Source organism: Scatophagus argus, chromosome 8, assembly GCF_020382885.2.
Source record: "Scatophagus argus isolate fScaArg1 chromosome 8, fScaArg1.pri, whole genome shotgun sequence".
NCBI lineage: Eukaryota > Metazoa > Chordata > Actinopteri > Scatophagidae > Scatophagus > Scatophagus argus.
In genome coordinates, this window is record NC_058500.1 from 22,710,121 (window position 1) to 22,723,084 (window position 12,964).

General features: G+C 41.7%; 1 protein-coding gene across 1 annotated transcript in view; it reads left to right on the top strand.

Annotated features, from left to right (window-relative positions):
- The first annotated feature begins 34 nt into the window (after positions 1 to 34).
- Positions 35 to 12,964, top strand: part of bcl2l1 (BCL2 like 1) — a 31,901-nt gene continuing 18,971 nt past the window's right edge. Inside the window, exons 1-3 of the mRNA XM_046396215.1 lie at positions 35 to 185; positions 544 to 748; positions 5,194 to 5,943. Of these exons, the coding sequence (XP_046252171.1) occupies positions 5,389 to 5,943 (555 nt within the window). The 5' untranslated portion in view covers positions 35 to 185; positions 544 to 748; positions 5,194 to 5,388. The remainder of the gene's footprint in view (positions 186 to 543; positions 749 to 5,193; positions 5,944 to 12,964) is intronic.

The following is a 12,964-nucleotide window of genomic DNA, read 5'->3' on the forward strand; positions in this document are numbered from 1 at the left end:
TGAGACGCCACAGCCTCTTTCACCTGAAGTTTGCCTCACAGAGTTCTGTTTAAAAGAAGTCAATTTATCGTGAGTTGGAGGTGCAGCAAAGATTTCTAGTGTTTCTACATAAAGATGTCCACAGGGTGGCGCTGTGCTCAAACTGGTCCTCGGACTGAAGCGCGCTAGGTTTTGGGGTAACAAAGGTTGTCATGGGGACCCTCTTACATCCTTTGTTTTCGCCAGTAAAGTGATAAGCTGCTATATGGAGCGTTTTTAAAGATAAAAAGCTATATAATTAATCCTCAAACCAGTGACTAGATTGACAAAGAACGAAGAAAGCGGCAGCAGAACTCAACTGTCAATTTAGAGGGGTCAAACGACCCAGCAAAACTGACTCACTTCTAACCAGTTAGCGCTAACATTAGCTAAGTACCGCTAACGCTAGCTTGAACTTCATTGCTGCTATCCGGTCCAGCTAGCTCTTATGATTTTAGGGAGTGACTGGTAAATATCACTCTCCGGTGAGAAGATTACATTTTCTGCTTTATGCATTTGTTGTAGGTTCCTCACGCTGGATGAAAGCTGTCATCTATCCTGGCGTGAAGTTACGTAGAGAACGTAGCTGTGGGTGGATCTACTGCCAGGAGCTGGCTGGGTGATCTCCGTCGGCGTTAGCCAGACAGGCTAGCAATGACGGATAGGATTATTCCTGCCGGAGTCTGGATTGTGAGCCAGCAGACATGATTTTATGGAGACCACCCTACAAGTAAGAGGTTTTGTACACTGTACGAGTGTAATTTTAACGGCTTTGGTGGTTGCGATGGCGAAATTAGATGGAGAGGGTGGATTTTCCTCTCTGAATCCAGTTACTCAGGAGAAGGAGGTCGACAGATTTGGAAGAGGAATGCGTAGCCATCATTTTGTTTTCTGCTAGCTTTTTTTGCCAAATGTCACTGTGTTTGATGAAAAGCCTACGTGCAAAGTGCAGTAAATGCTTTTGGCACTGTAAATACACCTCTTTAGTTTCACAAGGTGCGACTGCAACAGGACAGTATATGACAGTGACAGCCATCTTCAGTAGCCTACATGTTAAGCAGCTGCCTACACTAACGGTAGAATAGGTGGAGCTGTGTCTACATGGCTCAAGAATTAGTTTTGTAATACCGATTCCCCGTGTGTTGAATCTATTTCGAGTTTGGACAGAGGAGTGGTGTCGTACCACGGCATTTTTTATGCATTGTGATGAAAGGTCTTTAGGACAGTGGACTGGCCTGTACTGCCTTCAGGGGCTCCTAATAAGCTCGTTCAATCGTTAATAAGTCGAAAGTTGTATCCTTTTATATTTTAATGAATATGAGAAACAAAATGAGCTCTGTGACAGATAAAATGTGAACAAATACTAGACGTCCCGCATTGGTTATGTGGACAGAATTGGGGAAATATGACATTGTGTACGTTGATGTCAGTAATTGTTTTTCAGGTTTAGGACAGGAGACGCTACAATTACGTTTCTAGTTATATTAATAGATTGAGTTTTATCATATCACTGTGGGTTTAAATGCCAGCATAAAGCAGCTTTGTCGACATGATAGTGGCACAGATATTCAGACATCTCGGAAGGCGTCGTGTTACGTAATAGAGGAGGGCTGGGTATGCAAAGTGGAGGAGGGAGTTATAGGAGGAGACGTGCAAACACATTCCGTACACAAAGTGGCTATCTTACATTCTTGGATTTTGACAGGTTTTGTACGGACGGAGCGACAGACTAACTGGCCGACAGATTCGTTACATTTGGACCGAGGGAAACGGTGAACGAACCGAGCATAACTCTAAGTGATTTTATTCAGTACCGCTGGTAAGGAGCAAATGTTCTTATCTTGTATAGATTTTAAAATCAGAGACGGTGATCAAAATGGAAACGTGAATAAATTTATAATCTGTAGATTTCCATCGAAGCCACAGATGGGGCTGATACAGCCAGCACACGCAGCCCACAGGGGCAGTACAGTATCGCTAACCTGTGCTTTATCTGTAAGTTCCAGTTCAGATTCCACCTCAATAAACATGAACTGAGCTTCCACTGTGCTTCATTTGAGTTAATATTTGAGCGATTGTCATTAGAAATGTTGCGTTCAGGTGCTATGTTTCGCTGCGACTCGCTGGTATTGCTGTAGGAGCTGCGTGGTGTTTACATCAGTGCTGGGCTCTTAAAGCACGAGCCACGTGTTGGTAGCTCGAGACCATGTGGCCATTGTAAACACTGCTGTCTTGTGGCTCTTTATCTGCTCGAACAGCCTTCGTCTGTTTCTTTGATTTCGAATTGTTGCCCAAACAGTCTGCTGAACTTTTCTTTGTAAGAAGTTGAAGTTTTTGGTGAAACTTGGTTGGAAGCTCTTGATTTGGCCAGGAGCCAGGAGCCAGTAGAGAGTGTATCGGGCTTCTTTTGTGCTATCAGAAAGAGCAGTTATGTATTATGTAATATTTGCATGGAGGACAGAGTATTACGTCCTCCACTTTTCAGCTTAAATGTCAATATTGTTAGAGGAAAGGTCAGATTCCCACATGATGATCAGGAGACAGTTGAGCAGCAGATGAGCAGCAAGTCATTTGCCTCCCTCATCTCTTTGTATAACTTCAGTTAATGACCAAATACCTGAAGAACTTGAGTGGGAAAAAAAAATGAGAGAGAGGCTGTGTCACACAGCCGCTCTCCGATTGTCTTTTGTGGCTGGCTGGCACTGGATGCAAGTTATTGGCATAAATCTTTAATGAAGTCCATTTTTACCATCCATCAGTCATTATATTCATTAATTATATTTTATGAGAAAAATGCTTCTCCCTTAATGATCATTAACCAAATGTAACATTGGTTCACAACACTGGTTCACAATGTTTTATACAGTGTCTGAAGTAGGGGTTCAGTAAGACATCAGTACACTTGAGTATCATGATTCATATGATATATCATATCATATATGTGATTTTTAATTAATAGTCTACATGCACAGATTTGTGGCTGTGGTTTAATTTGTCTTGTGATTATACCTCCGACAGGTAGGTGGTAGTGTTGTAATCTGTCTTCATCCGTTTGACTCTTACACTTAAATATAGTGTCGTCAGCTGAGACTGGAAGAAGTAAACACATATGGCTTAGCATAAACTTGCTTTGCAGTGTCACAATATATTGCAGTATACTGAATCGTAATCCATTTATTATGATATGTATTGCATTGCTAGATTCTCGTCAATAAACACCCCTCGTCAGAAAACAGACATAATTTTTTTTTAAAAAAAGGCATTTTCAAATTAATTCTGATTTATTTTCCTGGGGTAGATAGCAGTTGTTATTCTATTAAAGGAGCTCTTAGGAGTTTTCTTAACCGTTTACCTTCGGTGTCTGTCACAGAACTTACCTTGTCCTTGCCGGCTTACAGTTGAATTTGGTTCCTTCCAAATAAGGCATTTACAAAAGTGATTTTAAATATAGTAAAGTTTGCATTGTTTGCATCCATGTCTACCTTTTAGCAGTCTTCTTGCTAAACTGCCTTAGTTGGTACATTGCTGCTTTTCTTGGCATGTTACACACACCAACTGTCAAGTCAATCGAAGGAATAGTGTGAAACCTTGAATATTTATCGTGTCACACACACATCGTTGGTAAGGCAGCACAAAATAAACCAAAACAAAACAAGCATCTGCTAACAAAAACATTGCTCCACAGCGCTACTGGTGGTAAAAAGAAAAAAAAAAGGGACCCCACACGGTACCTTAAATTTACAGATTATTTTCTCAATGTATTGTTTTGTCAAGAATATTCTGTTTGCATGTTTTGTTTGACCAAATTCAAAACTCACCATTCAGTTTTCTGTCGTACATGGCACAGTATCAAATCATAGTTGAGATCAAAGAATGTTTGTTTATTAGAATAGATAGGTAATCATCTCACCTAACTTGTAATTTGTAAGTGAAGCTTTTTAAACATCACAACAGCAATGGATTAACAATAACTTTATGTATGCTACCCACAGGGCTAGGATTCCTAATACATTCACACACAAACACTTGTTCAACCTGCATTTGACCCTGTGATGTCAGAGTGCTGTCGTGGGTTAATCCTGTGTCACTCTTACTGCACGAATACTTATTTCATACATCAGCGCTAAACCACAGAATTGCTCAAGATATCCTAAGATATTTTATAGAAGAGTTTCCAAATTTGAGTTCATTAAGTGTTCACTGGATTATACACTTACTACATTGCAAGCAGCGTAGATAACTTTATTGGATTTCTTTATTTTAGGGCCGAACAATTAATTGAAATATAATCAAAACTGAAAAATGGGCAAGTGCAATATCCAAACCTTAGAAGCTACACTTTCATGATAGGGTTAAAATGTGTGACTAAACTGCATTATAATGAAATCCTGTACGATCACAGACATGACCTGTCAAACTTTAATGTCCAGATAAAAGACAACACATATCACATCATCATGATTTCTTTTTTTTAGAGAGAAAATTAAGATATTTTTTTATCATATAGTGCAACCCTACGTTATTTGAATACCAAATGATTGAAAGTGAAGGGCTCGCATTGGCAACCAACATCAATTATAAGGTTATAGTACGGTCAAAGTTTATTTTGTATTTCAGACCCCACTGTGTTCATATCATCATCCTAAAGCAGAGTGGTGTCAGACCAGGGTGGAAGCAATGTTGTAAGACCTGCATAGATAATATGTGTTCACACTTTCCAAAAAAACCAGCAGATGATCTTTATAATAACTCACCATTACTTAAGTGTGTACGTGACAGAAACAGCCTGCAGTTGAGACAGAGAAGGTACCTGAATGTTCAGATTGAAGGTCACAGGACACTGATTAGGAGATGGTGACTGTCTGATCTCTCCTCACCTAAACCTCATCTTCGTCACGCCGCCCCTCCCTTTGTCTTTATCGCTGTCTCTCGTTCTCTCCCTCTCACGCACACATTCACTCTACTTTCGTCTCATTAATATCATGGCCATCTGCTCCATATGTAACAGTCCAATTAGCAAGATGCACTTTGACCCCACCTGTCCAAATTTAATTTGAAAGTCTACAGCCATCCCTAAGCGCTGCTCTTTCCTCCTGCGTACACGCACACATACATCTAATCACAGTATTCTCTAAGCTATCTAGAGTTTGACCTTTCATTGTTGTCTCTCCACAGGACCTGAGCTGATTTGTCAGCCTTGTGTAGGTTTGGTTTTCACCCCCCAAGTGTCCTCTGGATATCAGCTGACCATGGTGGTCTGAACAGAGGAAACAGCCTGGCACAGTGTGTTCACTTAGGCACAGCAAGGCTCAACTAACAGAGGAGCAGAGAGGGAACGGAGCAAAGAGGAAGAGCATATTCCAACACAAAATGTCTGAAAACAGAGAACTCGTGGTTTTCTACATAAACTATAAACTCTCCCAGAGGAACTTTCCTCTCAACCACATGGAACTCATAGAGCCTCTGAACAGGACTGATGGCGGGGAGGCAGGGTTGGGTGAGGAACAGCGAGTGGCGACGCACGCCAATGGGACTTTTAACGGCATGAGTCCTGGAAGTCCCCCAGCGTCCCCGCATCGACAGCAACGGCCACCGTCGACGACGAACCTGGACGCAGTGAAAGAAGCCCTCCGGGACTCGGCCAACGAGTTTGAGCTGCGTTATGCCCGCGCATTCAGTGACCTGCACAACCAGTTGCACATCACGCCGGCCACAGCCTACCAAAGCTTCGAAAACGTGATGGATGAGGTGTTCAGGGACGGCGTCAACTGGGGTCGCATAGTAGGGCTTTTTGCTTTCGGCGGGGCGCTGTGCGTCGAGTGCGTGGAGAAGGAGATGAGTCCGCTGGTGGGCAGGATCATAGAGTGGATGACTGTCTACCTTGACAACCACATCCAGCCCTGGATCCAGAGCCAAGGAGGATGGGTGAGTCTCTCATACACATATACAGAAATACACAAACATGCACAGAGAAGACGTGCATGATGCTCTTCTCATAGGCAAGGTATGCTGAGATGGTCTGTGGAGAATCCTCTCCTTATTTGTCCAACTAATTCTGGAAAATGTGTATGGATGAGTTTTATTAACATGCTGTTTCAAATGCCTTTCTCAGTCCTTTCAATTACTTAAAAAATCCACAGTTGCTCAATAGTTTTGGTATGTTGTGTGCATTGTGTGCCTGTTGGACAGCTGTTGTTTGACCTCTAGCAATAGACATCCTGGGTGGTGAGTTGTATCTCACTGGGCGAAGAAAATCCATAGCATAATTTTTATTCCTTCATACATGTTGTAACTTATGCTGATGTACCCTGCATAAGCCAGCATGCTACCTGTTCAGCTGCATCAGCCTCCATGAGACAAGGACGTGGCACTGGGGTGGGTTTGGCTCTGTGAACGGAAGAGGAGAAAAGACTTTAGATTAGATACAATAGAGAAGACCAAGATAACCAGACAGGACACACATGGTCTAAAAACAGCATTTGTGCTTAAACCAGGAAAAACAGAATGTTTGTGTGGTCAGCAGCTGGTTCAGCTGTTCTCTAATTGATCAGCAGCATGGAGCTCGATGAGCTGAATCGAAGTGGGAGCTTAACAGGCTACATCAGGGCTTTGTAGCTCTCTGCAGCCCCCCCGCATGGGAGTCGAAGTTCTCTCATCACAGGGCTTTTACAGATAGCTCTTTGTTTTCCTTTGGTCAGTTGATTGGCTCTATGCTTTTTGTTTTGCTTTTTTCTTCTTCCACTATCTGTTAATTTCTTCCCCGTGCCCTGCCCTCTCCTCTCTTCTTTCTTCTGCTATGTTCTTCATCACCAAGGCAGCTGCATGCAGATGAAAGCTGTTTTTTTTATTTATTTATTTATTTTAATCTGGGGTTAGCTGGAGAGTGGGCCATCCTGGTATAGAAAATCTCAGTTTGCGTTTGTTTGTGTGTGTATGTGTGCTCAGGAGTGCTTCCAGGACAGTTAAGGTCAGCTCTTTTCCTTTGTGGCAGCCATTTGATGGTATGAAGGGGGTGGGGGCTGTTTATACTTTCTCCAGCGCTGTATCATGCCGGGTCAGAGGTCAGTCCTATGGAAACTGACATCCCAGTGGCTGAACAGCTTGCCTAAAAGAAAATCCCACAGAAAGTGTCTTTGTGTTTTGTTTTTTGTTTTTTTTACACTACAGACATAGAATTTATTTGTTTATTTCAGTGTTGGACTGAAAGCTGGAGATAAGACAGTGGAGAGGCAGCCAGTGAGGATGTGAGGATGAGGTTATGGAAACAGGTGATGGGATGTCATATGTGATAGTAAAAGCTCAAGCTTTGTAACATACTGATGTTCTTTGTTCCATTGTCGAAGGCATCCTCTTGACCAGCTCCCAGAGGTTGGGTCTTATCAGTGCAGTACTACCCCATTTCTGTCAGTCATAATGTTTCACCCCCTTTTTATAGCATCAAATAACTTTTTTATAGCATCAGAAAAAACTTATAAGAAAGTTATAAGAAAAATGAACATGTGAAGTCAGTTTCTTAAGAACTGCCTAAAATGACAGAAACCATGTTTGGGTGAAATCTTTTTATGATGTGTGTTTTGAGTTTTTAGGCCCATGTCCCATCTGGATATTCTGCCTTTTTGCTGTTTGTAAACATACCAGTAAGCCATTCTGAAGGCCGACAGTCAGTTGTTAGGTATTTGAGAACCTGAAAATGAGACTAAGCAATCGACTATCTGATTGTTGGAGCTAAAAGATGTCTCAGACACCACCACACCTCGAGTGGGTCATGAGTGATTACAGAGGGATTACTTTTGTATGATCCTATGTATCCTACCTTTTACTCATCATTGTATTGTCCAGATATTACGTCCTGATACCTTATCATCTGTTTGTAGAGATACATTAAGTGCTTGTTCATAAACTGGAGGCACAGGGCTAAAATAATTTGTTGTTGAAGAGTTTGATCTAATGTTTAATTTATTTCCGCCTCCTGACTGCAAATAAACATTTTTACCATCACTGTTTTTAACAGCGTAATCTACACATCTGTCGTGTGTGGGTGATCTCCATGATCTCATGTAGTCAGAATGATCTAAGCACCCACACACACTCCTCAAACTCCTAAAAAAAACCAAAAAACCAAAAAACATTCACACATTGGTGAAACATAGTTTGCTTAGCAACACTTTGGACTAACAGCATCGGCATGTTATAGCAGCTTGTGGTCAATGGCTTGCATGTCAGTGTAACTTAGACTTGAAGAAGTGAATGACTTCATCTGTAATGTTGAATGGATCAGCATGTTAAAAGTATTCACCAGTATGGTTTCACTTCTCCTGCCTCAGAATTACTTTGTCTTGAGCATGTGATGCCACTTCCTTCCTCTCTAAGTTTTGTATCATTCACTTTTGATTGTGTTGTTGATCCAGTTCAGTTTGCTATGCGTCCTGTGTTAGTTATTCGTCGTTTGGCATAGGGGTTGTCCCATATCTGCGGAGACGAACAAAATGCGCATTTCAGTAGGTGGTTTACCACTAGAGTCTAGTCATTTCTTCTCATCACTCATTGCTTTCTCCTTTGTTACATTATCATTACTTTCTCTTTTTGTCTGTTCAAAGACTCCTACACTATCCCTGAAATGGAACAGACCCTGTGAATAAAGCCACATGAGACGTGGTTGTTCTTCTCTCTTTCCTTCCTTCTTTCCTTCCCCTGACACCTCCTCGCAGGGATGAAGCACAGAGCCGTTGGCAGATGTGGGAACCTGAGTAAAGCTGTGAGGCAGGTGTGCCCTTAGTGTTAGCTGATGAAATATTAGTCTGCTCCAAGGTCACTCTTCCTCCCTCTCTCTCTCTGTCTCTGTCTCTCTGTTGTTTTTTAATTTTATTTTTTAAGGACTGTGACAGAGAAAGTGGAGACAGAATGAAAGGGAAATGATAAAATATGATTTCAATAGAATGAATCTTTTAAATTTGTTGATTTGAGCTCCAGGGTGTTTCCCAGAAGTTGGGGAATTTACACTGTTTGTGTTTGTCCAAGCTCTGACCTTTAGCATTGCATACACAACCTTATTAGGAAAGCAGTAATTTCCCAATATTACCATTCTGTGTTCTATTGTTTGCGTGAGGCGATTACTTGACTTTGACAGTCGATTAATTGTTTCAAAAATCCCAAACATTCTGTGGCTGCAGCTTTTCAGATTTGAATAATTGTTGCTTTTATTTGTGACAATAATAATAAACCTTTTGAGATTTGGTTTGAGGTTTTAGGATGGATAACAATCTATTTGAGTGCAAATACACCTTCTTGGGTTGTGGGAAATCATCATAAATATATATATATATATATGTGTGTGTGTGTGTGTATGTATATATAAATATATACAAAAATGTATTAATTGGGAAAATAATTAATCTGTCACCTTGGCTCTGTGACATTATAATGAGCATTTTTCAGTATTTTCTGGGAGTTCATAGATATTTTCATGTAGATTTTTCAGTGCATAAATACAAAGAAAAAGTGAGGTGTGTTTTTGAACTGGTAAAATACTGGAGGTGACAGTTAAATATTGAAAAGTGAAAGGTGTTTTGCACAACAGAGCAAACCTTGCTGTCATGAAAACTCATGAAGCCTCAGCCTAAATGATCCCACCGGAGCTTATTTTGGAGCCTCCACTGTCCAGGGTGCTGAGATATTTTATGATAATAGTTCAGGATGTGACAGAAATATACCCCCCCCCAAACCTGTGGGTTTAAAAAGAAGAGCGGGGGTAAAGCCATATATTGTCAGATAATAAACCTTGGCAGACAGCAGAGGTAGAGACAGTGGCATCGACCTAATAATGCTGTTTCCAGCAGAGCAGGCGATGGAGTGATTACTCAGTGGAGATTGAGCCGCCTCAGGGTGGGGGTATGGGGTTATTACCAATTATAGATGAATAATATCTCAACCTGCTACTGGGGGAAACAATGTTTTTTCCCTCTGACAGACTAATAAAGGCTAAACTCATTTAGAAGAACCACACTGCTGCAGTCTCGGGAAGCTTGGCTGGAGCAGGACAGGAAGGAGGGCGGGGGGGTTGTCCAGAGCAGAAATGAGGGGAAAAAAGAGACCATTATCCCAGTTGTTCTGCTTTTTGCTTCTGACGGTCTCAGTAAGGTCAAGTAAAAGTTGCCTTAACTACAACTGTGTGACAGCAGTGAAAGTCTGCCCATATTGCCTTGATTTTTACTTTATGGCTTCATGTAGAACATGTTGTTATGTTGTTTGTTCAGTACCGGCATTTAAATGAAACATCTGCCGATTTATGCATTGGTTATTTTCAGAATTAATTTATTAATTATTTGGTATATGAAATGTCAACGGTGAAAAAAGCTCATCAGAATATCCTAGAGCTCAAAGTGACGGCTTTATACCACTTCTTTTGTCAAGCCAACGGTTCAAAGGCCAAAGATTCTTTATTTAATTTCACAATAACCAAAAAAAAAGAAAAAATAACACCAACAACAAAAGAATCCTTACATTTAAGAAGCTGGAACTAGCAAATGTTTGACATTTTTCCTCGAAAAATGACTTAAACAATAAATCAGAGCTCAAAATAGGCTGATTTTGTTTCAATCAGTGAAACAATGAATTGACTAATTATTACAACTTTATACATATTGTAGTATTAAGTATTGTTTGAGCTCTGTACTGGAAAGAATCTGTTGATCTGATCTGTTACAGGAGTTTTATTTTCAAGCCTGTGTTGTCTGTGTTTACACTATGTGCTTAAGTTCTTCCTGTCTGAGTTTGCGCTCCGTTGCAGTGGAAGAGTCAAACGATTACAGCACTCCCGTCTTGCTGTTGGGGGTCACAAATCTTTGCATGTGAATTATTCATTGAAATTGATGTATTGTTTTTGAGATTCGATACAGTGTCACAAAAGAAAGTGTATCGATATTTTCTTCCATCCCTAGTAGCCAGAGCCTGATATATATCCTCCTTTGTCATAAAACTCCACTGTTGCCCAAAACTCACCAGTAAGACACACTGATGCTTCATTACCGCACACACACACACTGCAGTTTAAGTTCGTGTTGATCACATATTCACCTCCTGCACCAAATGTGTGTATTTCTGCAATTTAAAATGGCCCCCAACAAATACTGTCTGCAGTCCAAGACTTACACCTGCATTAGAAACCAATGGGCCCAGAGCCACAGGCAGAACAGGGAGGTCCAAATGTACTGGACATGGACTAACATATTTTGGCCTGCAACACAACAACAATAAAAATGAAATACAGTACTGTAACATAAACAGTGTGATTCTGAACATACAGCTGTCCATACTATGAAGTGTATTTAGATTCAGAGGCTGTAATTTAAGGCCTGAGGAGTGGCAAGTCCATTGACTTGTTTTGACAAGGGAAACACCTGAGCTTTCTTTGTGCCTCCCCTTCTCTCCCTCTCTCTGTAATTAACATGCACATAGGATAGGCAGTTAAGCTCCACCGTGTCATCTGTCAGACTAGCCTACCAGAGAAGAGCAGAAATGTCACCCCTGGGACCTATCCAGCCCGCCTCCACCTTCTTCTCTCTCCCTCTCAGTCTCTCCTCCTCTCGCTATCACCCCCCCCGCCCTTCTTCTTCCACGTCTCCCACGTCCTGCAGTCTCCTCTACGAGCCCTCCTCCACTGCCACCAATGATTTTTGTCTCTTATTTTTCTGTCCCTCCTCCCTCCTCCTCTATTCATCATTTTTCCCACCTTGTATGCCGTTCCTCTCCTTTTTCTTCTCCCTTTCATCCCTTTCCTACCGCCTCCACATCCATCTATCTTGGGTCTATACAGTGGCTAAGCATATTACAGAGCAGACATGCTGCCACACGTCCCGTCAATCTTGCCATTAACCCTGTGTACGCGTGTTCCAGTCCTTTTCCCGTGTTAGTTTGTTTATCAAAAACACACACACACACAGTGCACATTGTCATCAGCTCTATCGATTCGCTCTGACTTGATCCCCGCTCACTACCCCCACACCTCCATCGCCACCTGTGCAGCTGCAACCATCCCTTCATCTTTCCCTTCAACCCTCTTTTGCCTTCTCCTTCCCATCCTCCTCCTCTTCCCTTTATTGCTAATGTCTCACATGTGGCTAATTAGGAGATATCTTATTTGTCTTTGTTTAGCTTTCAGGATGGTGTTTTGCAAAGTTTTTCATAACATGATTGTGTCCCTTTTAATTTGTAATCACACATGTGACGCAAGTTTGTTGTCTCTTACATTTGAGCGTTTTATTGTATGGTAGCGCGCTGCAGAGGGGAGGGGACGGCGCCAAGTCAGACTGGTCATGTGACCGTCTCAAACAAAGGACCCATGGCCACATGCACACACGGGAATTTGCTTTACTGGCTTTTTAGCTGTGCCCACAGGTGTGTCGTCACTTTGCAGACAAAGCCATTGCTGAACAGGATGCACTGGTCTCAAAGCGACTTTGTCTCATTTTTCAACTTGTGACACATATGGAATCCGCACGCACAAGGTTCTCCTGCAAAAAACCCTTTTTGCATCAGATCAATGGTGGACACTTTTGTTCGAGCTCCGTCAGTAAATGGCTCTTTGTGGTGCAGATTGATCTCTGAATGTTTTCATATGAATGTAGCTGCTCAGCCATGGACATGTCTCTATTGTTTCTGTATGCATGTGTTTAAGCTCACACTTTGGTTCATGATCTGTGAGATGCGACGCACGTGTGTGCGTGTGTTTGCAGTCAGTGGTGTGTGTCAGAGTCACAGCTTGAAAATGGCAGCAAACAGATTGTTTGATTGAGTTGCCTCCAACCCTGTGACCGGAATATCAGGGACATGCCACGTGTTTGTGTTCGTATAGAGACTTTTGTTTGCCTTTAAGGAGAGGGACTCGGCTGAACCGTTCTTGAAACTGGGCTGTACCATTCCTGCAAGATTATCCACAATTTTGAGTCCA